Source organism: Poecilia mexicana, unplaced genomic scaffold, assembly GCF_051168715.1.
Source record: "Poecilia mexicana isolate PSO_F unplaced genomic scaffold, ASM5116871v1 scaffold_8, whole genome shotgun sequence".
NCBI classification, from domain to species: Eukaryota; Metazoa; Chordata; class Actinopteri; order Cyprinodontiformes; family Poeciliidae; genus Poecilia; species Poecilia mexicana.
In genome coordinates this window covers 10,738,200-10,765,768 of record NW_028263377.1, presented here as the reverse complement: position 1 = coordinate 10,765,768, position 27,569 = coordinate 10,738,200, and the positions used below count along the sequence as shown (strand labels likewise).

Sequence of the window (27,569 nt, the reverse complement as noted above, 5' to 3'; positions counted from 1 at the left end):
TTTGCCCACATGTAATGGTGCTTCTCTGCACTGTCCACGTTCATGTCTGAGTTTGGCTGAATTAAGTGGGAAATGATTCTCAGTCAGATTTAATGGAGTGGATATTAGTGAGTACAACTCTCATTCCCCAGAACAAGGCCTGGAGTTCTGCAGCCCGTCTGTACCGCACCAATCCAATTTTGTCTTAATTGAATTGTTCGGAGCCCCTCGTCCATATATTTCCTTCACAGGAAGCTTATTACTTTCAATCTCTGCTTGTGTTTTTTTATGTGTATGGCTGAGGGAGCTGGGGAGTGTGTGTACCCACTTTGTGCCAACTTTTAAATGCTCTGCGTTTGATTGATGTTTCTGTGATGCAGTATGAACCTTGTGGATTAATTTGGGAGATGAAACCAAAATACAACTGATTACTCAAACTAATCAACCACCCCCGCCCCTCTTCTTTGTCCCACCTTTCTCTTCCTCACCATCCCTCATACTGACAGGATGTGAAGTCGACATTTTTCCAGTTTGGTGCTTCCATCCAGCAGGAGGCTCTGTTGATGCTGAACATCATGGAAGAGTATGACTGGCATGTGTTCTCAATTGTCACGTCGAAGTTTCCTGGATACCAGGAGTTCATCAACATCCTAAAAACTACAGTGGACAACAGGTAAGCTCATTAACTTTATATTTACTTGTTCACCAAAATCCTAAACTTCTTTTAAACATATCTAAACCGTTCCAACACGATCAATATGTGCAACATTTTGGGAATAATTGAGTGCTGAGATATTTGATGTCATAATTTTCCAACCTGGCAGCAAATGCAACTGCTTGGTGCTTCCTCTTAAAAAAAAAAAAAAAAAAAAAATATATATATATATATATATATATATATATATATATATATATATATATATATATGTACTGGAATCAAATCAGATTAAAAATAATAAGTGTAACCATCTACTTATTCCTACGCACATCCAAATTACAATAACAAGATGCAAAAGGTGACATCAATATAAATATATCTAGCACATTTTTAGCAGTTGGAACAATTATTTATTGTCTCATTTAAATGAAAACATTTATAGCATGCTATTTTTATTTTTATTTTTATTTTTTTTTGTTTCAATGCTGTGAAAACATTTTTTAAATAATATTGGTGACTCCTCGTCTTTTAAACAACTGAGAGAAATGATGTCTAAGTTGTTGCCAATAATTGGTTTTTAATGTTGGCTACTGGTCTGTAATTGACACAGTGAAAACTATTTCAAACCTTTCAGAGTTGCGTAACGACTTTGTTCAGATGCTGCTTTTACTCTATGGGATAAAACTTCCTCAGAATCATTTTAAAGGAGAGACTTTAATATTGACATTCCATTTAGCCTTAATATATTTCCCCTGACAATAAGCACCTTGCACCTCTTAAGAGTCTTGCCACAATGACCAGCGATATCAACTATAATGGGTAATTATGGCTGCCACAGCCAACACTTGAGCACAGTTAATCATCTATTAGTTAAATATTAACATTTTGCTCTTGTCCCCTTTATCGCCTTAGTTTTGTGGGCTGGGACCTGCAGAATATCATCACTCTGGATGCCGTGGAGGAAGACAGCCGCTCTCAGATCATGCTCAAGAAGGTCCAGTCTCCGGTGGTCCTGCTTTACTGCTCCAAAGATGAAGCGGTGTACATCTTGGAGGAGGCTCGCTCTCTGGGCCTGACTGGATTCGGTTACATCTGGATCGTGCCGTCGCTCACGACGGGGAACCCCGAGATAACGCCGGAAGCGTTTCCGTCGGGGATGATTTCAGTGTCGTACGACGACTGGGACTACCCGTTGGAGGCGCGCGTTCGCGACGGACTGGGGATCATAACGTCTGCCGCGGCAGCCATGTTGGTGGAGTACGGTGACATCCCAGAGGCCAAGACATCCTGTTACGGCCCGATGGAAAAGACATCAAAGCTCCCGCCCAGCGCACTACACAAGTAAGTATTTTTAATGGCTCTTCCTTGGCATTCACAATATTGCGTAGACTCAATTTAATTTAGTTTATGTGCAGCAACAACGAAAGATATCTGAAACATGAGACTGTGGATTGATCATAGTAGATCTTGGCAGTTCCGTTTCCTTCTTTTGCTGCTTTAGTCTCTTCAAACGTGACATTGGTAAAAGGTAAATGGCCTCCACTTATGTAATGCTTTGTAAAGTCAGAGAACTCCACAGCGCTTAGCCACTCCTTCAGTCATTCACCCATTTACTGACACATTCATACACTGGTAATAAGGTACGTTGTGGCCACAGATGCCCTGGGGCAGACTGCCATTCATTTGGTGCCACCAGCCCTCTGACCTCTGACCTCCACCAGCAGTGTCTTGCCCAGTGACACCATGACATTGTGACTGAGACAGATAGATGGTTTCCTGAACCAGCGAACCACCAATTATAGGAAAAATCCATACTTCTTGAGCAACTCATTTTCAAAGCATATGTGTAATTTTAGCCACATTAAGTAGAGACAAAAGAGAGGTTATCCTATTTATTTCTCACTATAAATTTTACTGGTCTTTATTAAATTATACTGAAAAATCCATTTTATTATTTTTTTTTTCAAATATGTCTGGAAAAGCAGTCAAGAATCACTGAATTAAACAACCCAAATCAAATTTATTAAACAGTGTGAAATATTGTAGAATTCACAAGGTTTGTCTAAAGAAAGCAGATTGTTGATTTACTATTTATTCTAAATTTGTATATGACGGATACGGGCTTCTTCTCATATTAATGTGTACTACTTTTCCTTTATACACGTATATTCACTTCAATAATTTATTCTCAGGTGTAAAACAGTCGTAAATCTGTGCAGTTATCTTATGTAAATAAGATGAATAAGAACTACCCACGTCATCAGAACTGTAATTAATGTAGCTGATGTAGAAAATAATGAATGGTCAGTGCATGAGATGTGAGCATTTCATGTTTATTTATGTACAACTTTCAGTAAAATAGTTAACTACAAGAAATATTGCAGTATGTGCAGTGGTTATGCATATCTGTATGCAGTATATGCTGATGGATATGAAATGGAAGTCGGATTCGGAGAGATGGGAACTGAAAATCGCAAATGATCCCAGAGCTGCTGCCAATAAAATGCCAATGATTTCCCTGTTAGGAGAAAACAAACCGAGCTGCTTAATGCAAAACGCTTCAGTGAAAAATTGCTTGTTAAGTTAACATAAGAGAAATCACAGTGAATATAGCCTTAATGTTTGACGTGCTCTATTGTCTGTTTTTTTCTTAAAGTGTGTCAGTTTGTCAGTCTTACATAAATGAGCCATTTCTGAAAATAGGCAATCACTGTTGAGCATATGATCGATGGGTCTAACTTTAGGAGAGAATAATAAAAAAAGACGTGGATGGAGTTCGAAGGGGTAGCTTGTGATTTAGCTGGTGAAGAGTGAGGCAGAGGAGCAACTGAGATGGGATAACAGTGGGAAGCCACTACAAATGAGTGTGCTCTCAGTCTGAAGAGCTCCTTGATGAGTCCTTCTGCTCTTCTTCTCATTAATTCCTCCATATCTCATTTCCTCGTCTGTACTTCCCGCTCCTTGCGCTCAAACCCCCAACAGCCAGTGGGAGATGCTGCAGGTTTTGCCAGCTCTGTCTGGTTTTCCATCTGGCAGCGGGGGAAGAGACACAACCTGTGTTTACATCCCAGCCATGTGTGAAAAATGAATACTAATGCATATAAATAATCAAGCTTGAGTGTTTTTTGTTGTTGTTTTTTTTTTAACTAAAACAAAACCAGAAAGGTTCTCTTTCTACACTGGAATGGATCTTACATTTGAAACCAGGGGAAAAGTTTATCCTTTTACCAAGCAAGGCCAGTCATGTGCACTTCCAATCCTGTTAAAGTGAAAGTTTTTCTAGCATCTATTTTAGAGACTACTTTAGTGAGAAATGCCTTTCCGTTACGTTTCGGTTGCACATATGCAAAAAATTACTAATCTACTTACACATTTATTTATTCCTGTTTCATTCATGCTTAAATGTTACAGGTTACAAAACAGATTTATATTTTAGACATCAATTATTCAAGTTAATGCGAAAGAAGTGTGCAAATTATCATCAATTCGTTAAGGAAAACCGATAAATTAATTGCGTCAAAAAGTCTCCCAAATTTAATAAGTTCTGTCAGGAACTTGCAGTAACAGTCAGTCAGCCTTTAACGTCATTGTCAATATACTTTTGCCCACGCTTTTTTGAAGAAATCCTATTCTGCCACATTGGAGGTCTGTTGCGTCACATCGTCTCATCTGGATTTAGGTCCTGACTTTGACTAGGCTAATCAGACAGATTCATAGTTTGGAGTCATTCAGACGGAGACTTGTCATTGTCTTCATAATTGAATCTTTTACTAGTGGTGAATCTCATATTTAAATATGTAGATGATCATCTTACATATCATGCTAATTATTGTATAGAGCTAATAATAAACATAGATTATTTGTCCATAGTTACAAAGAATATGTTTGAAGTGAAAGACAGTTTAATAATGGATACTCCAGTTGGTCCATAATCATCAGTCCCAAGCTAACAGATCAGTGGTTTTCTCAGGAAACCCACACACACAGATGGGGAAATGCCAAATATTCAGAGCCAGCTGACTCTGTGTTCCACATTCTCTGCTGCCTTAGGTTGTTAGCCAGGTGATGAGAGCCTACAGATGGTTACGTTGTGGGTGAGAGGGTTCAGCCAATAGGGCTTTGGGGGCAGGACATGAGAAACATGATTGGTCAATGCTAGGTCGAGGCAATGGGCCGGTGTGGGCTGTTAGACGTCAGTTTCTGTCAGGGGAATTAGGGAGACGTAGTTAACCACACACAAAGAAAGGTAGGCAGATGGCCTGTATCTTTAAGTCTGCATGTACGGTATTTTGGATTTTAAATCTGTTTCAATGAAAAATGTAACAATGACATTAGCCTTAACTATTTTTTTTTTGCTTTGCAAAAGTATGCAAAGCAAACCTTAAACCTTTTAACCTTTTGTGACACTGTAGTTTACCAAAAGTCATCCAGAGGTCAGTGTCAGACGTGATCAATGTTACAGTTTTATCTCTACGTGCATAATGCTGTGTGGAATGAGAGTGAATATAAATATGTTCCACACTTTTTATATTTTTCTTTGTAAATAATAATAATAATAATAATAATAATAAAAAAATAATATATATATATATATATATATATATATATATATATATATATATATATATATATATATATATATATATATAATAACTTTCCTTCCTCATCAAAATGATGTTTCTCTGTGATGTTATCACATGGAATTATAATAAATGCCATTGATGTTTCTGGTTGTAAGATATCAAAATGTACATATTGAATGCGTTTCCAAGGTGATGTAGTCCTTACCATGCAATTAATGCGCTTGTGTGCCAAGACTGCAGACTCCCTGCTGCTTTAAATGACTACAAAACAACTGATGGGAACTCATTTTGGTTGGGAATATGGATTTGAAATGACAGAGAAATTAGTTGTCTCATTGACTTGTTAGGCCCTCAGCACCCTGTGCTTTTAGTCAAGTTTTTCCTCACTCTCCTTGCACTGTGACAGCTGAGATGAATATGCTTTGCAGAGTAATAAAAAAAAACTAAAATTAAGAAAAGAAATATGAGACAAATGACAAATGACCAACTAAGAGAGCCGGCCAGTGACCCAATCACAACAAGTGACAGCTTGTGCTCTAGATAAAATGCGTATGTGAGTCTCTCTAGTTGTGTGTGTGTGTGTGTGTGTGTGTCTGTGTGTGTGTGTGTGCATTTTTGGAAACAAGAGAAATATCCCCTGTTAAGAGAGTGTTCGTTCGTGGCAGATTTACAGTGTTCTGTTCACCTTGCCGTTTTGAACAGTGTGCCTTAAAAGGCTTTAGCACTTATTTACCAGTGTGTGTGAGTGTGTGCGTGGAAGAGGTGTGGTGGCAGTACTTTGTTCTGACAGGTAATTTCAGTCTCTCGCTGTGATGTATGACGGTTAGAACTGAGCGAGCACAAACACCCACGCGCACACACTCCACGCAGAAGCTGCCGCTGTCACATGAGATGGACCTAAAGTTAAAAAAAAAAAAAAAATGAAATGAAACAATCAGTTTTTGTAAACAGGATCTATTTGTAGTCGTACTATGTATTTGTGATACTTTTATAAAAATGAAAACAATAGCTAATTTGAGACAGATGTGGTTTTATATTGTTATGTTGGCAAATAAAAGAAAAACCTTTCATCTGTAAATGTGATTGAGGATAATAAATGCAAATAAAATGAACTGAATGTTTCATCTAAAAAAAAACAGCATTTCAAAAGAGGGGGGGGGAAGCACTTGTTTACTTTTTATGCCAAATTTTCTGCTGAGCAGGCTCACAGGGGAAACACAGAACAACACCTGCTGATTTTATTCAGTGTAATAAAGGCGCCTATGTTGAATTCTTATAACACACACAGCAGGTACAGAAACCTCCACGGCGGTGACTCTGCTAACCTTTGTCATAAGTAAGAGAATATATCCCTGCTCTGACACCGCTGTTTATTTTTTGCACTTCCTCGCCTCGAAAACTGGGCTTGTTGTCTCTCGGCAGTCCCTCGTGAAACCGTACGTTATAGCTGGCAGGAGAAAGTAAGAACAAACAAAACAAACCAGCATACTGCAATTCTCACTGCAACAGTAAAATACAATAAATTTAGCTCAAACAATTCTAACGAATGAAGCATATTGCGTGCCGCTTTTCGTAGCACTTTTATAAATTGCGCACAATATCGCACATGTTGGCCTTTCTGCTGTTCATAGAGAAACAGCAGATTTGTAAACAGCTGCAATTAGCTTGATTCGTCATCAGGGAGAAATACGCGGCTCTAGAGCTCATGTTTAAGACGGCGTTAGTTACAGTAATAGGAGAGATGTATGGGACTCCATTCGTCACGACTGAAGATTTTTTGGCATCCAGAATTTTTCCAGACAAAGTTTGTCCTTCTTGTTAAGGAAGGGATGAGTGTGATGACCTTCTTCCAGCCATCTGATCAGCAGTGCACAGAAACAGATGTGGCAAAGACACAACTGTGTATTGCTCAGACTAGAAAAAGACAGAAATAAAAAAAAAAAACTTTAGTATCTCTGCCTCTTTCTGTGGGAAATCAATAGAATTTGTAAAGAACAGCAGGAAAGTGATACTAATTGTAACCGCTAATGCGGTTTTGTGAATCCCTTCTCTGTGATTTTGCAAACGGAAACATAAAGTTTCTCAAAAGCAGTTTAATTGAACCAAGATTGCGTTTTTTTTTTTTTTTGTTTGTTTTGTTTTTAATCTTGTGAGCTGGATATGTCATTAAACTCCTCTTAAACACATGCTTTTAATACATTTTCGAATAGTCACCATTCTATGATCGCACAGCCGATTGGCGTTGTAAACACGGATAAAAGCTTTTTGGATTGTCTTGCGTTTGAATAGATTCTCTTTTGTTTCCCTCGCACAGGCGTAGCGCGTGCATTCGTGGGCTTCATAGATCTCAAGTGCTCTGACAGTATACATCATTGCTCTGACTACCCCTTGTCTTAACAAGGATAAATGTCTCCATCGCTGACGCACGCTGCCTTGCGCAGATCATCTTATCATCCTTGTAGAGAGAACCCCGCGCTTCGGGAGCGCTGCCTCAAATGAAATGCAAAGCTCTTATCGTAATGTAAACCACAACTTGAAATGGGTTTTCTATTGTCAGTTCAATTCATAAACTGACATCGTGAAAATAATATCAAGGCACTTTTACGGGATGCAACTCAATGTAAGTAAGCACAGTGCAAAGGGAGTCAGTTTAGTTTGAGCTCATTTGGAAATCAGTTCAGACTTGTTCTGCTTCAGCAATGTGGTGCTGGGGTGAAGTTCACTGAAATGTAGAAAAAAAGTGTTGCTAATAAATTAAATGTTTAAATCTGAAAAAACATGTCTACCTAGTAAAGTTATTATTGTTTGTCACGTGTGGCGTTTTTACAAGAAGAAAACGTGCAGAAATTATCACTGATGGGGTGAAAAGCACAAATTCAGAATTTTTTTTTTTGGCCTTCTTCTGTCTACTGTCTCATGCTAAGCTTACTCTGCTACTATTGCCCCCACCCGCTCGTCTTCCACTTCACTTTTTTACAATCACTTATACGCCAAAATGGGAAGGAAGGTGCAAGAAATAACTCTGCGGATATTTTTACCCCAACCTTGTTGAAGGATAGTCCTCTTCCTCTCCTGCCATGCATTCTTTCCATCTCTTTCACTCGGCCTCATTCATCTTCCAACCCATTCTCATTCCTGTGGGTGCTCCATCTTTGCTGTCTCCCCACGTCTGCACCGTCTTCCTTCCCCCTGAAGAATAAGGAGGTTACAGATACGAAGATGGTTGGAAAATGAAAAAAAAAAAACCAAACAAACAAAACAAAGAAAAAAAAAAAAAATCAAAAACTGGCCAATCACTTCAGTGTAGATGGCAGAAGTAATGGGGCGACATGGAGTGCTGTTCAGGTGTGCGACGTGGTCGTCTGTGTTTATGTGTGAGCAGAAATAAATGTTCATCCAGGTTGGATGGGGGTCAGTTTGAAACAAACACACTTAAGTCTGTGTCCGTATCCTAGCAACACCCGGTCGGTCCACCTGTTCTGCGGGCCTTTGCCAGAAAAGGAGTCCTACATAAGCACTCTATTATATATTCAATAAAAGCATACAACTTCAGTGTTACATTAGCTGAAATTCAAAGGATGAACTTGATGAACTAAGCAGGATGAAAGGTAGTTTTAAATTAATTTAAATTAGAATTTAAATTAGAATGTTTTGTATGGCACAGAGTCTTTTTGGGACAATTCATGTCAAAATATTTAACTGCTCACTCACAAACTGAAGACTATGAATCTAATGCTCCAAGTCTTTAAGAACACAAGCATCTCAACACACTGGGCAAAGACACTTAAAGCTGACATGCAAGCCTTTTCTGATGGCTTTCTGCTCTTTTTCTCCATTCGACTTAAAAACATTTTTTGCGACTCTTGCCAGCTTGACACTGCACCAAAGTCCTTTGCACAATGTCCTACATGAAACACCTCACCTGCTGCATTCCTCTGTGGCTTTGTACCGCCACTCTGGGCCACATGCTCCATTTAGAAGTCCGCCCCGTCGCCTGTTCTCAAGACGTATCAGAGGAGGAAGGAAAATCGGAGCAAACTCCTCTGTGTCGTACACGAGCGCCAACAGAGGGAGTAAAGGAGACGGAGTGGCGAAGGACAGTCGTGATTAATGTGGAGCCTGTGTGGACCCAAGAATATCTCCCTCCTGCCCTCCATCTTAGCTAATGTGACCTGCCATATGGGTCAACCATTACAATCTGTGTGTTACGTGGGTGTAGGTAAAGAATAATATGTGGATAAAAGTCAAGTGATTTTGTGAAATAAAGTTGACTAGTTGGTTATTTTTTCCAAATTTACTAACAGAGTTCAGGAGATTTAACCAAAGGGGAAAATAAATGAAAAAAAGAAAACATTTTTGGGCAAATTAACAGGAAAAACAACATGTTATGTGGAAATAAGGTAATAAAATTCTTTAATTATCAGCAGAGTCACCTTTATCACCACAGATTAACCATAAATCCCATATTTCTTGAGTTAGATCAATAATCTTCCTATCTGTAAGCCGCCACCGTGCAGATGTCATTCTTGAGTACATGCTGTCAGATTAGGAATACATCAATCTCAGGGAATCCTCACTCTCATTCAGATGAAAACATCCACATTTTTTTATTGCTTTACATCAAAAGGCCAAAAAAAAAAAAAAAACTTTCATAAATCAGTAGATGAAAAATGATTTGCCCTAAAACACGTTTATTCAATTTTGTGCACATCACAAAATACAATTGTAATAACTGCCAAAGATAACCTGAGTGAATATAAAAAAGCAATTTCAAGTTTTGATTTAAATGTATTTAAGCTACAAAATTGCTATCCAAACCAACTTGGCTCTTTGTGAAAAAGTAATTGCCCCATAAGCCGGGCTGGCTGGCTGTGTTACCCTTGGCAGTGACATTTGCAAATTAAACGTTTGTAATGACTGGCAATGAGTTTTGGCCCCGCTCTCCTTGTTTTAATTTGGACAGATTTTTAAATCACGAAACATCTGTTTAAGGTCATATCTTAGCATCCCGAATTGATTTAAGTTTAGACTTTGATTAGGCCCCTCCAGAACTAGAAACTTTGTTTGGTTTTTATGCTTTATTGTTTGTATTTTTTTTATTATTATTATTATTCAGATCATTTTAACTTCTGCATAATACTAATACTATTACATTTCAAAGCCATAACACAATGACAGGAGATTGTGCTTCAGTATTTTCTGCTTAAGACCAAAATTCATGGTTCCAATAATGACTTTTAGTCAATCTGGTCCAGAAGAAGCAAAGCAGCATTAGACCGTTGCGACACCACCACCATGTTTGACTGTCAATTTGAAATTTTGTTTATGCCAGATTTAGCAACACATACTCTGTCTAAAATGTTCAGATTTTCTCCTGCCCATCTAAATAATATTTTGCGAGGGATCATGAAAATGTTTTTGATTGATTATAGTGAGTTTTTGGTCAGCAGTGATTTTAGCCTCAGACCTTTCAAAAGAGTGTCTTTTGGTCAGCAGTGTCTTTTTTGATTGATGAATTGTGAACACTGACCTTGACCCAGGTTTATGTGGCCTCCGGTGGTTTAGTTCACATTTTTGCATTTTGAAATCATAAATTCTGTGACGTTCTTGGAGTAATTTTTGTTGGTTGGACCCTTCTGAAAAGCTTCACAGTTGTTCCGACTGACCTCAGAAAAGTCTCCATACCACTTTCCTGGGTTTTAGATGTCAACAAGTTTGTTTGTAATTTGTTTTTGAATGTCTTTAGATTTGGGCTTGTTTCTTTTTGTGATCTCCATGCAGTCAGACAGGTTCTGTTTAAGTGTTGTCTTGATTACACAGACCAGACTGCAAAGAGGCCTGGATTTGTCTAATGAAGTTAAAGTAAAAAAATAAAATAAAATTTTGTCACACTTAATACATCATTTAACGAGGACATTCATATATATTTCTCACATGCCCATAATAATTTGGATGGCTTTTTCTTTCTTTTATTAAATATTTATTTGAAAATGGCTTTTTATTATTTCCATATTTTTTGAACTATTTAATTCCTTTAATCTTGAAAGATACTGATAGTCCAAGCAAAATGCACAAGTTGTAGACAGTAAATTTATGTTTCAGGTGATAATTTTTGCTTATTTTTTCCCTCCTCCTCTCTTGCCCTTCTCACCCTCTCCCCTTCCCCCTCTTAATCATCTGCGCCTTTCGCTCTCAGGTACATGATGAACGTGACATGGGATGGCAGGGACTTGTCATTCACAGAGGATGGCTACCAAGAATACCCAAAGCTTGTTGTCATTGTTCTCAATAAAGAGAGAGAGTGGGAAAAGGTAAGGCCCGCATGTATCTTCGCTCGGCTTAGTATTGCTTGCACACTGCAGTTCTCACCTCATGTTATGCAAAACATCATTATCCAATCTTGGTGCCATTTTTCATTCACATGCACATTGCTGGAGTTCAGTTTGAACGTTTGCATAATAGGCTATTTGACAATTTTGCCTGTGCCTTGGAGAAAGCTGGATTTCCTGTTGCATGTCTTATACCCTTCATCAAGAAGTGTCAACCTCCACTGGATTAGTGCTATTAAAGCTAAAATGTTATTTATATGGGATAAACCTGTTTTACGTAAATCTAGTAAATGTATAAGTATTATTTTTATTTCCACAAAAAAAAAAAAAAAAAAAAAAAAACTAGCATGAAAGTGTTACCAGCAAACAGACTACATTTAGTACAAGATGCAAATTTCCAATAACTTCCCAAATACCAGTTCAGCATTGCATTTGAAGCACGCTGCTACGGATTGCTTTCTTATCAGAAATTTATTTATGCAAGTATTTCACAGTAAATTGATGTAATTTAGATTCATATTTTTATTATGCAGAAGCTTTGTCCGTGCTGATGAAGAATTATTAATCTCATCTTGACTGGATGTGGACGTGCAATATACGCACCGGGGCATAGCAATGGTACACTTACCTAATACATGTGACAGAAACTTAGAGTTTCTCAAAATATGTAGCATCTTTTCATCTTTGGGGGGGAAAAAAAAAACAACTTTGTAAATATGAAAATATGTGTAAATTCTAAATATGTCTACATGCATGGCGGGAGTGTGAGAAAATAGATGAAAGGGACAGACTCTTGAAGGGCATTAATTTTATTGTTTTAAGAGCACAGACAGTACTGCAAGTTGCCATTAACCAACTGTGCGAAGAATATATTTGGCTAATCAAGCTTTAATAATATAAGTGGACATTTTTAGTCAGTTTTTTGTTCTGTTAAGGAAGGTCACCTCTACTGGCCAACAATAGTATTACACTTTAGGGTGCTAAATTGTTGGCTTCATGTCTCTGTGCCTAATGCTTTCATAAACTGGATGGAATTTCTATAATAATTTTCACTTTCTTTCAGTACATTCAGAAACCAACACATAAAATCTCTTTACCTCATGCTCAAACTTAAACTGGCAAGTTATCTTAGAAAAAAAAAAAAAACTAGTGCACAGCAAACCCAGGAAGAATCAATTAACATTGTATTTGAAACTTTGTTTATCAAGGAATTCGTCGTCGATCAGTGACCTCTTTTAAAAATAAGGCTATGGATTTCCTTAAAGGACTAGTGTGTGGAAGGCGGTTTGATAAATGGCCACTGTGCATGCTCTTCTAGATGTTGTAATGGACTTTAAATGGCAGTCATGCATCTTTATACCTACATTGGGCTTCCTCACACTTGCTCAAATATCTTAGAGTTAATAACGCAATAATTCACGCTGTGGAATGGGAGAAGGGAGAAGTTTCAGAGTCTAAGTAGAAGCGGTGTAGACACAGAGAAGAGCTTAATAGCAAGAAAAGAAAGATTGATTGTAAATTAGTTTTATCCTGGGTTTGTTTTCATCCCCTCTGTCAGATTATCCAACTTTTTTTTGGCATTTTTTAAAAAAATCTCCTGCACTCACTTTCCTTTCTGAGTCTTTACTTTTTACTCTATAGTTCCATATTTTTCCACCCTCCTCCTCCTCCTTCCTGTCCTCCTTCACTATCCGTCTCTAAGCCCAATAATCCGCGCACTCTGATGCTGGGCTCTCTTATAGCACCTCAGAGCAGAGTTAATCAAAACCTGAGATGTCTGTTATCAGGTTGGCAAAGGGTCACCGCTCTCTTGTGTGTGCATGGGCGTATTGGCGGGGGTTTTTTTTTCGCAGCTTAGCACCGGTAATCAACAGAAACGCTATTGGTGAATCTTGTGTTGCAATCAGTCTGACATACTTTAGGTTATATCTTCCTGTGTGTCCTTTGTTTGGAGCAACTCGCACGATGTTCGACAATTTTATTTTATTTTTTTGGAGCAGCTTTGTCATATTTCACGCCGACATACACACAAACCTTTGTAAGTGTGTCGAGGATGACAAGTAGTGTGTCGTAAACAGAGAGTCTATGAAATTGATCAGTGCCACTTCTCTGTGGTGCAGAAAATTACTCCGAAACCCCAAAGAGAGACACCAGCATCCAAAGTGGAAGCGTAATTTTCAATCCATGCACCAGAAATCAGTGGCAAAAAAATAGTGAATTGCATGATGATGATCAAGAGGGGGGGAAATATATATATATATATATATATATATATATATATATATATATATATATATATATATCTGTGCATGCACTAAAATATAGATATGCACTAAAAATATCGAATGTGTTTCCTTGGGGAAAAGAGTGCAACACCAAATGATCGGCAAAGGAACAGAGATAAAGAGTTTGGCTTAGGCAGTGAGAGGAAATGGGTGAGAGAATGACACGGGCAAAGTAGCAAACAGAGTGAAACATGAGGCATGTTAATCAAAAGGATGTGAAAGCTCTGTGTTTAGCGCTCACATGTTTGAAACATCCACATGTGCTTTTCCCTGCAACACGGTTAAACTACTGTTGTGGTTTGAACTTAATAAGTTCAGGGACATCTAGCATAATCCCCATACGTTAAAATAATGAAAAGGTATTTGATCCTCTTAAGCCACTTTAATGGGGACACCTTGCTGGGACTGTGTTGAACTCCTCTTTATGCTGCATAGTTGTTCAAGGAGTAGAGTCAAAAATGTACCAGAAACGTTCCTGAGACATTTTGAACCATTTCAGGTAACCTGATGCAGGTTTGTGAATTCCGCCATCTTACAGGCATGCTACTAGCTTGAGATTTGGTGACTTGGGTATACTTGGGTAGGGGTTTTGTACTTTAAGGCACGCTCAGCTGTGGATTTGAAACCATGCTTAAAGTGTGCCCAAAAACTTGCAGTACACCATTACACTGTCATCATTGTAAAGTCAGACAGGTCCATTCATTGCTTTCCCAGGATTTTACTGTCTAATTTTTGTGAAACTGTGTAATTTTCCTGTTCTTAGCTGACAGGAGCTCCACCTGTTACGTTCTTTTGGGTTTGAGCTGCTGCGACGTCTCTCACATTGCTAACCAGTAATACATTTTCTTCCAAAAAGTTGCTGCTGACTCGATGCTTTCTCTTATTTGAGCCAACCTAATTTCATGGTTGTGCATTAAAATTCCTCTATTTCAGCAATTTCTTAAATATACGTTTAGGGCCACAATGACAACTACCCATCTACCCAAGTTAGAGAAATGCCTGTAACGGTGGTTGGTTAAGTCCAGGTTCGGGTGAAAACCTGAAGATGGAGAATGACGGAGCTTTTTCATCAATGGATTGTTTTTTACAGGGAATCTGTTCGAAGTTCTGGAGAAGGCTTTGCACAGTGGATGCACTTTCCCATCACTAAAACAAGATCTTGGGGAAAGTGAATGCAACATTGGATGGAAAATAAATCTTGTGGCGTTGCAGAAGTTCATCAAAACAATGCCACAGCAAATAGTCAAAGTTAAAGGTGGTCCAATGAGTGTGCGACCGGTTTTTTGTTTCTCTTTTTGTTTTTGTTGGAAATTGCATTTTTAACCAGACAGTCTAGTCCATAAACAAAGTACAAATTTACATATATAAAACGGTGCACTTTGCTTTATTATGGCTAAAAAAGTCATTAATAATAACCACAACCTCAAAAAAAGTTTGTGTTTTGTATGCAACTTTACTAATTAAATGAGAAGACAGTACTTACCTTATAAAGCAACTTTTGTTCCAGCACAGTGGATGGAGAATTCAGATTGCCTCTGAAACTGCCACAGAGTTTGCATCCAGTTCACAAAATAATTATTACAGACAACAAGGGATTTGTGCTTGAAGAATCACAATATGGAGCACAGACACACACACACACACACGCACACACACACACACACACACACACCGAAGCCATGCGCACACACCCACACTTCCAGGTCGACACATAATCACAGGAAGGCTTTTTTACATGCAGCCGTCACCGTTCTTTGAATCTCAATGAAAGAACTGCACTTGAAAGGGAAAAACAGTATAAATCAGTGATTAGAGTCTTCTCTCACTCTTCCTCGTTCTCTGTGCCCTCGTTTTGCACTCGCAGACGCCGGCTCGCACGCGCACCGTGACGCAAGCCGGCGGACACGACACACACACACACACACACGCACGCACGTGCACACACACACACAGCTCCCCCTGCGCCTCGCGTGCGTGGAGGAACACTCAAAGCAAGGGGCTGGAGCGGGAGAAGCAGAATCCATTTTACCGACGTAATTTTGTCTGACAGGAGTGACAGATACTGTTTTATGACTGAATGGGTTTCTCCACGCTATTAGGAACTCATTCTCCCATAATGCATCTTGCCACAGTGATAACTCTCCCCGTGAGACTGGCACAGAGAAGGTGCTCAGAGGAGGAGCCCTGAACATAATTTTTGTTTATGCTTTGGTTGATTTTATAATATTTTCCGCCTTTGATTAGCCCAGTTTTTGGTGCATTACAGAATTTGACAGTCAAATACAGCACTGTAGAAAGCTGAAGTGGTAAAAAAAATTAAAGAATTGGTACATAAAATAGAATATGCTGTATTCATATCTGTTTTTTCAAACAAATGTCACAAATAACTTGACATCAAAATACAGTACACTGAAGATTACAATAAAATTGTCCAGAAAAAAAATGGACCTGTCGTGGCTCTTAATCTCTGACCGGTGATAATGCGATAGCCTCTTTAGTAATCCCGCCGGCCCTATCACTTTAACCTCCCACTGGCCTGACTGTCAGATCACATCCGTACATTTTTTGCAACAGTCTTAGCATTGTGTGCATGTAATGTCTGGTATTATGTGCAAGCAGATTCAGCGTTCTCTCTCTCTCTCTCTCTCTCTCTGACGGTCGATAAACTCAAGCCCTCCTCCTTTTCTGGGCATTAATTTATAACCCTTCTTTCTTTAATTGGAGAGAAGAAGACACTGGGGAAGGAAGGAGGGATGATGAGAGCAGCAGGACAGAGAGAGGGAATGCTGAAGTCAGCTTCTTTGTTCTATCTTCCTCCTCTCATTTTGGAAAGTGTCTTCCAAGAACATTTGACTCACTTTGTCACTAGATTATACTATTGACTGAACTGATCAAAGATTGTTCAATTGTGCCTGTCAGGTCTGTTATAGATGTGCATGAGAGTCCTGCATGGGTGCACCAAACAGGCACAATATTACGACCACTGACGGGTGAAATGAACACACCTGACGATCTCCCAGATAGCGCACGATACAGGCTGGAATTCACGCAACATGTGGTGAAAACCACTTTCTCACCTTCGTTTCAGCCTTCAGACCCATTTGTTCATAAAATGAGTTTGGCCATTTCTGACGCTGTCATGCGTCCCTGCCTCGATGCTTTCAGCACATTCATTAAGATGACGTGATTGTAAAGAGATCTCGCCACTTGACGGCGGTTCTGGGTTAATTTCTGAAGAAAGCGGCGAACTTGCCAATGGAAATCTCGATAATGTGCATTCTGCGGGAAAAGGCGTCCAAAAGAAGCGACAGATTAGAGAGAGGTGGCCTGTTCAGTCATTGCAGTTTTCTGTCTCCTTCATCTCTTTTGCTGATTGTGCAACTGAGCTGCTGAACTTTGCCGCTTTTTAGTCCAATCCAGATGCAACCCAGTTCTGTTCATCTGTCCCTTATTCACACAGTTTATCTTTAAATTGTGTTCAAAATGAAGTTGGGTGCTGTTTTAATCTGTCCCAGTGGATACAGCACCTTTATGAAAAATAATATTTAGCGTTAGAATCAACCTTGCAGATAAATGTGTACGTATACATTGGATCGTTAGCAAACTCATAAAATGAACAATGTGCAACATATTAGCATCCTGATTGGCATCAGTACATATTACAGTGAGCCAGTTATCATATACGCAATGAGCAACAATAGATCATATTTTACCACAGTATTAAATAAGCAAGATTTAAGGTGAAATACAGGAATGTTTATAGTTAGCATCAATCTATTGAGTTTGACTAATTTACCAATTACTGCTAAAGAAACAAGCAGCTTTTGGACACTGTCGATAAGAATACAACCTTTATATCCAAACCCTAAAATGTGACGGGGAAGATGTTGGGTAACGTATAGCTTGATGCAACTTAGGTGAAAAACTGTTTGTTTATTTTTCTGAGTCTGAGATGCATTTTTTGGAGGCATTTTTGAGGCACAGATCAATGCAGCTTACACTGATCTACCCTTTTCGGCAAGTTTTTTTAAGGTCATTTATATGATTCCAAAAGCATTAAGTTATGCATAAACAAACAGGAAATATATCATGGCGAGTTCAGACTTCTGTAAGGCGTCTGCGTAATGTAATTTGACACCGTGAAAAATGACGATAGTATTTATAATCATTACTGTAGTTGTGACGCACAGTGATGTGCCAGTGCTTTTGTCTTTCTGATTCACCCTAAGCCTCACTGCTGTTTCCTTCATCACTAGTCCCTTTTCCTACTGTCACAAGCATGTGTGTCTGTAGACGCAGTCACTCACATGTGAAATGCAAAACAGCTGGGCTAAGACAGATAGCCAAAAGCGGACAATCCCCGGAGACTGAAGGTGACACATCAGAGAACCGCACCTCGACATACTGTCCTGCTTCTCTCCCTCTTTGACACAATTTCCTACACACACACACACACACACACACACACACACGCACACACGCACACGCACTCTTAGGGCTGCGTCTGACAGCAGAGTGAGCTGTTGACAGTTTTGCAGGCTAACAGCGGAGAGGAGACTCTAATCCCTGTCAAAGGGTAGAAAACCACTCAAAGCAAAACAATTAAAATGCTAATTTCATTTCCTCCTCTCTGCTTGCCTGTTAATGACTTAGCCAAGCATGTGGGCTTAGAACCGGCAGCGTGCGAGTGTTTTATGTGTTCATAGGTAAAGGCACCATTTTGTGACTGCAGGGTCAAAGGGGAGGCCATATTAAAACTGATCCGTGAGTCATGTGTGTAAAAGTGCCAAGTGGGTGCTTTGGAAAAAAAGAAGGAATAAAAAATACACAACTACTAATTTGAGATGCAATAGCCGACAAACACCTGGTAGGTTGGCTAGAATTTTTTCAACAAATGGACTCCAAAAAAAGATGAATCCTAACTTTACTTCATTGAGGAAATGTTGACCAAGCTTTTTAACTTTTGTCTTTAAACGTATCTGTTCCTGAATATGTAAGTGAATCATCTCTGATACTGTCACATTAGGCACCTATCCAAACTAAACAACTCCAACATTCCGGTATGTGGTAAAGCGATCAGGCAATTCTCACCATCCAGAGAATATAGACATATTACACTGATATCCATGAAAATAAAGTTTATTTGTCACGTAGACGAACAAAACGCCCTTCTGGAGGAAAGGTTTTTATCGTCAGATAGAGCAAAGGTTGGACTTCATTGCTACAAAGACAAAACATTTGTTCGGAAGAGTCAGGTGAGGCTTTCAAACTTAAGAATATTAAACAAATGGTTGTAGCATCATCTTGTAGGTCTGCTTCATTGTCAGTGGTAAAATGTAGACGAAAGACTTGCCTCAAATCCTTCAGCTTAAAAATCAACATCTTGACAGTTTTGTCTCCAATAGGACAGGGATCTCTGACAGACATCAGAACAGATTTAAAATTAGATAAAGAAGGAGTGGCTTAAGCTTCTAGATTTGCTGACATCTAAACGGTTTTGGAACTGTGTAAAATATGCTTAAATGTGGTATTTAGGCCAAAAGACTGATTGTTGAAAAAGGGTTCTACCTATACTAATTAGAAGAATTATGCTGTAATTGTGTTATCCTAGCAAAAAAGTGTGTGGTTTCTCTGCAAATTCCTATGATGAGGTTAAACAAATCTACAATAGAAACACCTTGAGATGACTCTGCATTCAGGCTTATATGAAGTCAGGAGACAGTGAGGAAGAAGAGATAGAGGCAAGATTTCTGTAATAGAGGGGAATTTTGTGTCTTTTTTATTTACTCTACTATATTATTAATATAATAGGTCATGCAAAGCCTTGTGTCTGTTGCTGTTTTTCTCTTCCTCCTTGCCTTTTCTCTATCCAACAGTAAGGCATAAACTCGCACCCCCCCGCCCCCCCCCCCCCACACACACACACATAGATATTTACAGAGAGATGTGAAAGGGTAAAGGTCTTCCATAGGGGAATCAGTAACATCACATCTCTGGAAACCTTCTGAAATATAACCAGCCTCAGAGCTTCTATCGTGGAACACTGCCCCCTGTTTCATTTTTGGACATACAGTATAGGTTTGCATTTATAGCAGAACCCTAATATGATGTTTTCCACCTACTCTCTGTGCATCTGTCATTCTGGTATCTCTCTGCTGTTTCTTCAAATTTAGCCTCTTCTTACACACATTTTCTATTACCTATAAAATGTTGTGGATGATCTGAAAAAAAAAAATAAATAACGGTAAAATGATAAGAATTTAAACATCTATTCTTAGAGAGAATACTATCTATCCGAAATGGTTTGATTATGCAATCGTATGCCTGTATCCTCTTTCAATCAAGCCCAGTGGTTCAAAGATCCAAACCAGACAGCAGCCGTAGGAACGGAAGCACACCCAACTTCAATTTGTAAATTCACTGAATTCAGTCATTTCTCTAATGCACATTTGCTGATGAGGGCGTTTCTGCACGTAATCTGTTTGTTTTTATGCTACGTTCTCCTCCCCCTTTCAACAGATGGGAAAACTTGACAATCGCAGCCTGACACTAAAGTACCCGGTGTGGCCACGGTTCAACTCGTTTGGCGATGCCGAGCTGGACGACAACCACCTGTCCATTGTCACCTTGGAGGAGAAACCCTTTGTTATTGTGGAGGATGTTGAAAGACTCACTGGCACCTGTATGAGGAACTCTGTGCCCTGCAGGAAGCATATCAAAGAGTAAGTCCGATTTCTGTCTTTTCTACTAGTCAGTTCGATTTGCTGTAAAAACCCTTGGCATAGATTGTGCATCAAACTTTTTCCACGTGGATCAGAAATGCTGTGACGTATCGATAAAAGTACAACAGTATCCTCAGCTCGAATATTGTATGAATTAGTACTTTGTGTTGAGCTGTCTGGTTCAAAGGGTATGGAGACTTTTGCAAAACACTTTATATTGTAAGTCAAAAATAGCCAAAAACAATTTAAGGTGTTGAAAGCGCATGATCAATTTTCTAACAACTTTAGGTCTGTTGCTGTGTTGCTCTCTTCCCCCTGTCATGAGCAGTGACAGGTGCAGTATTCGACCTATGCAGCAGCTTCTTTCCTCCCACTGAAAGTGGAGGCAACTGCTGAACTAAGCAGTTTACTTCCTTTCCTAACAAATTGTCTCCCAACAAGCTCTTGCTTTTAGCTGATTTCAAGGCAAAGACATTGTGAGACCGTGTCACTAAACAACTTGGCCGATGCTGGACCAATCGGGTTTTTAGGTAATTTTCTAATATGTCTTTTCTCCACAGAGTAAAATTAGATGACATGAAGCAAGACTCTCAGACCGTTAGCTGTAGCTGCTACGCATCATTCACTTCCTGCTTAACTATAGAGCACTGTACACTGTACACGGTGCCAACTACTTACACAAATTGTCTCTCTCAAATGGCTCAAGAAATGTGGATTTAAAATAAGTCTTTAAAATGTAACACTTTACAAAGTTAGAATTTGAAAGGTCTGTTTTCTGCGATGCAGAAAGCTTCAAGACAAAGGTAGTACTTAGTTTTTACAAAGACAAGTTCAAATCCAACAGGATGTGGCCCAGAGATTGACGTTTATCAAACCAGAATGAACTGCATTGCTTAATATCAATGAAGGTCAACAATGTAAACATTCTAATTGGCCAACACTTCTTTAGAACTCATGAAATATTTCTTTTGTTTCACATTAGCACATCATTAAAAATGGCCACAAATCAACACAAAACGCTGCATTTGTATCTCAGGTTTCCGCCATGACCGCACAGACGGAGCCACACGGAGCGGGAGAGATGATTAAACAGTAATGGGGGTCTAAGGGAAAGAGGCTGAAAGAGATTATCATCCAGAATCACTGTGAAGTAGGGCGAAGGATAAAGCATCTCCAAGGAGAAACGCAAACACACATTCACAAGTTCATAAACGCTCCCTGTTGCCACATGTCCACTCACAGACCAGTGCATTCAGCCCTGTTCCTTCCTCCCACGGAGCAATTCCCACTCAAGCATCCGTGGTGTCCATTTGGATGGAGAAAGAGGGCTGGATGGAAGGGAGGAAGGAAGCAGTAAATGGGGAGTGGCAGCAGAAGAGTTGGATTGGGGTTTGAAGGGTATCCATGCATGCAAAAATCTAAATTCACTCATCCAGGCTTTCCCTGAGAAAAAAGCCATATACTAAGTGAAACACACAATCATACGCAGGCCTTCAATGCCCTCTCTGGAGACCCCTCCTACCCCCAGCCCAATAGTGTTACTGTGTGAAGTTGGCCTGACAACTTCACAAACGGCATCTGTTATATCAAAGGCTCTAACTCCCTGAACTACAATGAGTTCATGACGGCTGCTTTAAAAGTTCATTCTCTTGTATGAAACTCTGAACAAGCCAGAACCAAATGTAGTTTTCTTTTATTCCCTTAGTCTTGTGCTTCCCCTGCATAAAAATGCTATTCTTATTAGTAATTCATAAGTTACTTAAACCACAGAATCTGTGAATGTGTCCAAAATCTCTCAGATAAAAGTTTTTCTTCTTTTTTTATTGTTCCATCTCCTTGGTTGTGCCTGGAGAAGCTGTTTTAAAATAACCTAACATCACCTTTCACTTCACTTTGTTATTCCGAATTTCATAAACTTGCATGCATTTCCACATCTACTCAGTTCATTTTTGTTTGTAACCAATTTGAAACCAATGTTAATTCAAGGCACTTGAAAAATAGGTCTAATTGATCACAATTTATTTACCGATCTACATAATTTCACTACAATCCAATTCTAGATCCAGTTATGTACAGACATTTTAGTCAAATGTATAAGTCCTAGTCAACTTTCATTGGTCCTCTGATGCTAATTTAAAAAAAAAAAAAAAAGAAATACATCGGAGGAAGCCCATTGTATGAAATCAGTGACTTTGCAACAAAATTTCCAGATCCATGATTTAGTGACGCAGGAAGTGCACTACTGATTTTAACAGGAAAGTCATGACGTCTGGGGATTGGAAGAACAGAAAGGAGATTAAGAAAACACAAAGAGTGCGCAGTTGAACTCGGCAAAAAATCTTAATCAGCAGCTTTTTCAAGGAAAGAGAGATTAAAACATAATTACTCAACACAAACGTACAACATAAATAGCTTTGACAGTTTCTCTGTTTAGGGACGAGCTAAACACCGAAGCTCTGAGTCATAATAGCTTCTATGAAAATATAAAAGAGATACTTTTCTGATGAAGTATCTATCCTTATTTTCTGTTTCTTAACTATTTTGCACAGAGTTCCCAGCCCCCAGGTAACATGATTGCCAAACGTCCAGTTTTAGTGAGGCAACTGTTCAATCAAAGCAGCAGAAATGTAAGCAAAGCCACTTTGATACAATTTTCCCTGATTGTTGGCATTTAGACTTTGGAGCGGAGGCCATGAACTCCCAGGTGCACTTTGGTGAAACATAACAGAATGAAAACTGCAGAGTCACAGCCTGCAAGTTTTTTTTTTTTTTTTGTTTTTTGTTTTTTGCTCTCTCACTCTTTGTCAAATTTGGATGTTAAATCAAAGGACGAGGTTGGCGTCCTCTAATTAGCACACATTTAAAAGTTAAATGAGACTCCCAGGTGGCTGAAAGTTGAAGGGAACTCTTGAACGTGAATGCACACCGTGCGTGGGTTTGTGTTTGAGCGCGTATGCATGCGTTCATGTGTGCGTGTGTGAGTCAGAAGTTTCTGAACTCTTCTGCTCTCAGATTCACACACACAGATGGCAAGACGCTGCAGATGCAATGCCGTCAAGTCCTCCTTGACTGGAGACGCAGAGGGGGAAGGAGAGAAAGAACTTGGTTTTAAAGTTCTCTGTCTTTCAAAGGCAGAGTCATCGAAACTTAAAACTTGAAAAGGATGAAAGAAGAGGTTGACTCTGCAGTTACCAGAATTAGAGCCATCGGTGTGTGATTAACCAGGATAAAGGAGAGATGGTCGACTCAATTAGCATTTTCCTCTCTGAGCAAGTCTTCTTTTTTAGCGTCTGTTACCGAGCAAAGCGTTGCGTAATTGAGTTGTAATGGTGGTCTTTATTTTTGTGTTTCCGCAGCAACACAACTGAGGCTGGTGGAACGTATATCAAAAAGTGCTGCAAAGGCTTCTGCATCGACATTCTGAAGAAGATTGCCAAGTACGTCAAATTTACGTATGACTTGTACCTGGTAACCAATGGCAAGCATGGCAAGAAAATCAACAATGTCTGGAATGGGATGGTGGGAGAGGTAAGTCTTTGTGCAAAAAAAAAAAAAAAAAAAGATCATGTCAAAAAGTATGTGCTATCAGAAAAAGAAAAAAAAACAATATTTGATCTTACATGACATGCTCCAAAAAAATAAAGAAATCTTAGCAAATTCTGAATAGAACCTATTTGTATTTTAACAAACTAAAAAAATCTAACATTCAAAATATATCACTTTGTGTGTAACAATCCTGCGAGTTTGACTTTTTCTACCAAATTAGTGACATAAATGATATATTCAATAATATTTTTGGATACATAATGATAAGCTGCATGTTTTACCGTTTGAGCGTCTAAATGTTCATCGATGTCTATAAAAGCACGTTTAATGTGGAAACTCATTGTAAGCTAATTTAAATAATGTCTCTTTAATGTTCTTTATCCTCTGCTCTTTGCTATTTTTCTTCCATATCTTTTTAAAATCACATCCCCCCATCCCTCCTCAATCCTTGCACTCCTCCCTCTTCGCCACTTCTCAAAAAGGTGGTCTATAAGAAAGCCGTCATGGCCGTCGGATCTCTGACGATCAATGAGGAGCGTTCTGAGGTCATCGATTTCTCCGTCCCGTTCGTAGAAACTGGGATCAGCGTCATGGTCTCACGTAGTAATGGAACTGTCTCGCCATCAGCTTTTCTCGGTAACTGCTGTCAGTTTTATCAATTTTTTTTTTTTGTGAGTGCGTGTGTGTGTGTGTGTGTGTGTGTGTGTGTGTGTGTGTGTGTGTATGTACTTTGATCTGGAGGAATCAGCTCAATTGCTTTCTCACAACACTTCAGAAATTAACCAAAGGGCAATGAAAACTCCTGCCGCATCGGCTCAGTTTGCTGCGGAGTTTCTCAGCAACTTCCTGAGCACAAGACGTGTCTAAAACTCCGCCGATCTTGCAAACAGAATTTAGCAAAAAAGAAAAAAAATCCTGCAAGCTGAATCGCACAAGCCGACACCAGTATGCTGCACATGGACACAAACTCACACCCAGGTTCACACGCTGACATGGATGTTGCACGCAGTTAGTGCCGTGAAAGTGGCCATTATGGGGGCTTACCAGGAAAACCCTTAAATGGCTGCTTGCCAGCAGACACACACTTTTCTTGCACAGCCCTCACTCAGTGCTCTGCACTATGCCAAAAGTCCCCCCAACTCCTCCATACACAAAAGCCGAGTTTAATCTCTGCAGCAGAGTTGTGAGCTCAGAGGGAGGACAGGAGTGCTGACACCAGGGCTTCCTACACTATTCTGTGCCTCGCATAATCAAATGCAAGTATATGAGGTTTTCTGTAAGCGCTCTAAATGCGCAGGGCACAGCTTGCAATCCACTCTCTTGGTTCCTCCATGTGCACAAAATTGATCTAATTCCTCCAGTTCACTGCAAAACAGACCGAGGAGAAACTAGATGAAAACGTGTGAGAAATTTTGATTTAACCAGTGTCGATATTGACACCTGTGCCTTAAATGTTGTCTTTCGCAGAGCCATTCAGTGCATCAGTGTGGGTGATGATGTTTGTGATGCTCCTACTGGTGACTGCAATGGCTGTCTTCATGTTTGAGTACATCAGTCCTCTTGGCTTTAACAGAAATCTGGCACAAGGAAAAGGTGAGCTCGACAGAAACTCCTTAATTACATACTTGTATCGGTGCAAACCTAACTTTAGAAAGATCGGTGTTTACAAACTATGTATTTGAGGTTTGGTGTCTTTGCTTTTCAGTCTGTTAATATACAAGCATTTTTTTTTTTTGCGTACGCCGCCCTAAGCAAGTTGTAATGCGGGTGACTTGATATGATAAAAATGTTCTTAAACTATGCAGGCAATCCGGAGAAATCAGCGTTTTTAAAGTGACATTTACAAACCTCAACTGCTTTTAGCTGAATTTGCAGTGGTCCAAAGCAATTGCTAACACTATTATAGTATTAACAATTGCTTTGTTAGCAACTCTCAATTGCTAACAAAACACATTAGCTTTAGGTTTCGCAAGAAATTCTGTAAAATAACAGGTTTTGGAAGTGTATGAAATTGCATGGTGTGCAGCAATAAGAGTTTAGTTGTAGCTATAAATATAAATGACTACTTAGGGCAATTATGAGTAAAACTAGTAATTCACATCAAAATTACTAAGTTGGACACCATTTGATTATCAAGAAAACAATAGATTAGTCTCAGTTATTGTTTATAAATTCCCCGATGAGGCTTGGGTTTTACAATAATAGATGAAGGTATAAAGCCAGGACTCACGTTATCTGAATAGCAGGATAGTATAGCCTCCTGACTACCAGTAGTTCATTTTTGTCCTCTGTAGAGGACATTTCTAAACTTGAATATCTCCCACCCCCTGCATTCTACTGAATTAATTCCTTTTGGTATCTGGAGAGGACATTTAGGGCTTTTCAATGATACCACATATGAAGGGGTGGGACTTTTGTTCGTATCTTTTTCTAATACATAAAAATTGTGTTCATCAGTAATAACACATTCTATGGGACGAGACAAAGTAAGTGCGTAAAACCTTTTATTACCTTACGAAGAATGTGGGATTTAAAAAAAATGGTGATTGGACAATATTTTTTTTCCTGGTAGTCAGGAGGATATAATAAACACAGACAACTTCAACATACAAGAGTTTATTAACAAAATAATTTAACTTTTCAGGTAGATACTGTGCGCCTTGTTCCTGGGTGCAAGAGGAGATCCTCTCCTGATGCAGCTGTGAAGCAGTTTCCCAACCCCGCTCCTCAAGGCGCACTGACTTGCATATTTAGATATTTCCTTGATTTAAGACGCCTGATTCAGAAGATTGCAGTTCAGAAATTATGTGTGCTACAGTGCAATGATACAACCAGCAAATGGGATGATCTAGAGGGTTTGATTTCAAGCACTTTTTTTATGAAAAAAAATATCCTCAATATTATTTATTTCATTTCAAGAAAATCACAACTTTTGTTTTTAAACATTCTAATAAATGTAGGAATTTAACGTTCAGCTTTGAGCCAAAACGGTGCAAAATTGTTAAATCCGTCAAATCCTTTTCAAATTACAAGGTGAGAGATTCTAACTTTTTTTTTTTGCTTTTTTGCCACCCGACAGCAACAAACGACAGCCACAGTATACGCAAAGTGCTCAATATGACATGCAAATTTGTTTGCATGTCCTGTTGCATTCAGTTTTCTACCGAGAACCACAAAGTGACGCTCCACAAATAGCTTAAGAGTGGCGTAAGCATCTTCAGTGCTGTGTCAGCCAGCTCTGTCAATACCACAGGGCAACGACTAAATTGCTTAGTTTTGTAAAAATAAGACAGACTTTAAGAAGGCAAACACAATACCAACCTTAAAGTTGTTACCTTAGCTTAGACTTATGTTATGCAGATATGTAAACATACTGATATCAATTATGTTGCACTAAATGCAGGCTCAATGTAACACCCAGAAAAGGTTATATATTCGAAAAACAAACTGGTGTCTTAGAACACCCT

General features: G+C 39.0%; 1 protein-coding gene across 1 annotated transcript in view; it reads left to right on the top strand.

The window, feature by feature from the left end:
• The first annotated feature begins 554 nt into the window (after window positions 1-554).
• Window positions 555-27,569, top strand: part of grin2aa (glutamate receptor, ionotropic, N-methyl D-aspartate 2A, a) — a 50,872-nt gene continuing 23,857 nt past the window's right edge. The window contains exons 1-7 of the mRNA XM_014981400.2: window positions 555-652; window positions 1,550-1,978; window positions 11,417-11,531; window positions 20,354-20,556; window positions 23,913-24,084; window positions 24,585-24,738; window positions 25,570-25,695. Coding sequence (XP_014836886.2) covers window positions 555-652; window positions 1,550-1,978; window positions 11,417-11,531; window positions 20,354-20,556; window positions 23,913-24,084; window positions 24,585-24,738; window positions 25,570-25,695 — 1,297 coding nt within the window. The remainder of the gene's footprint in view (window positions 653-1,549; window positions 1,979-11,416; window positions 11,532-20,353; window positions 20,557-23,912; window positions 24,085-24,584; window positions 24,739-25,569; window positions 25,696-27,569) is intronic.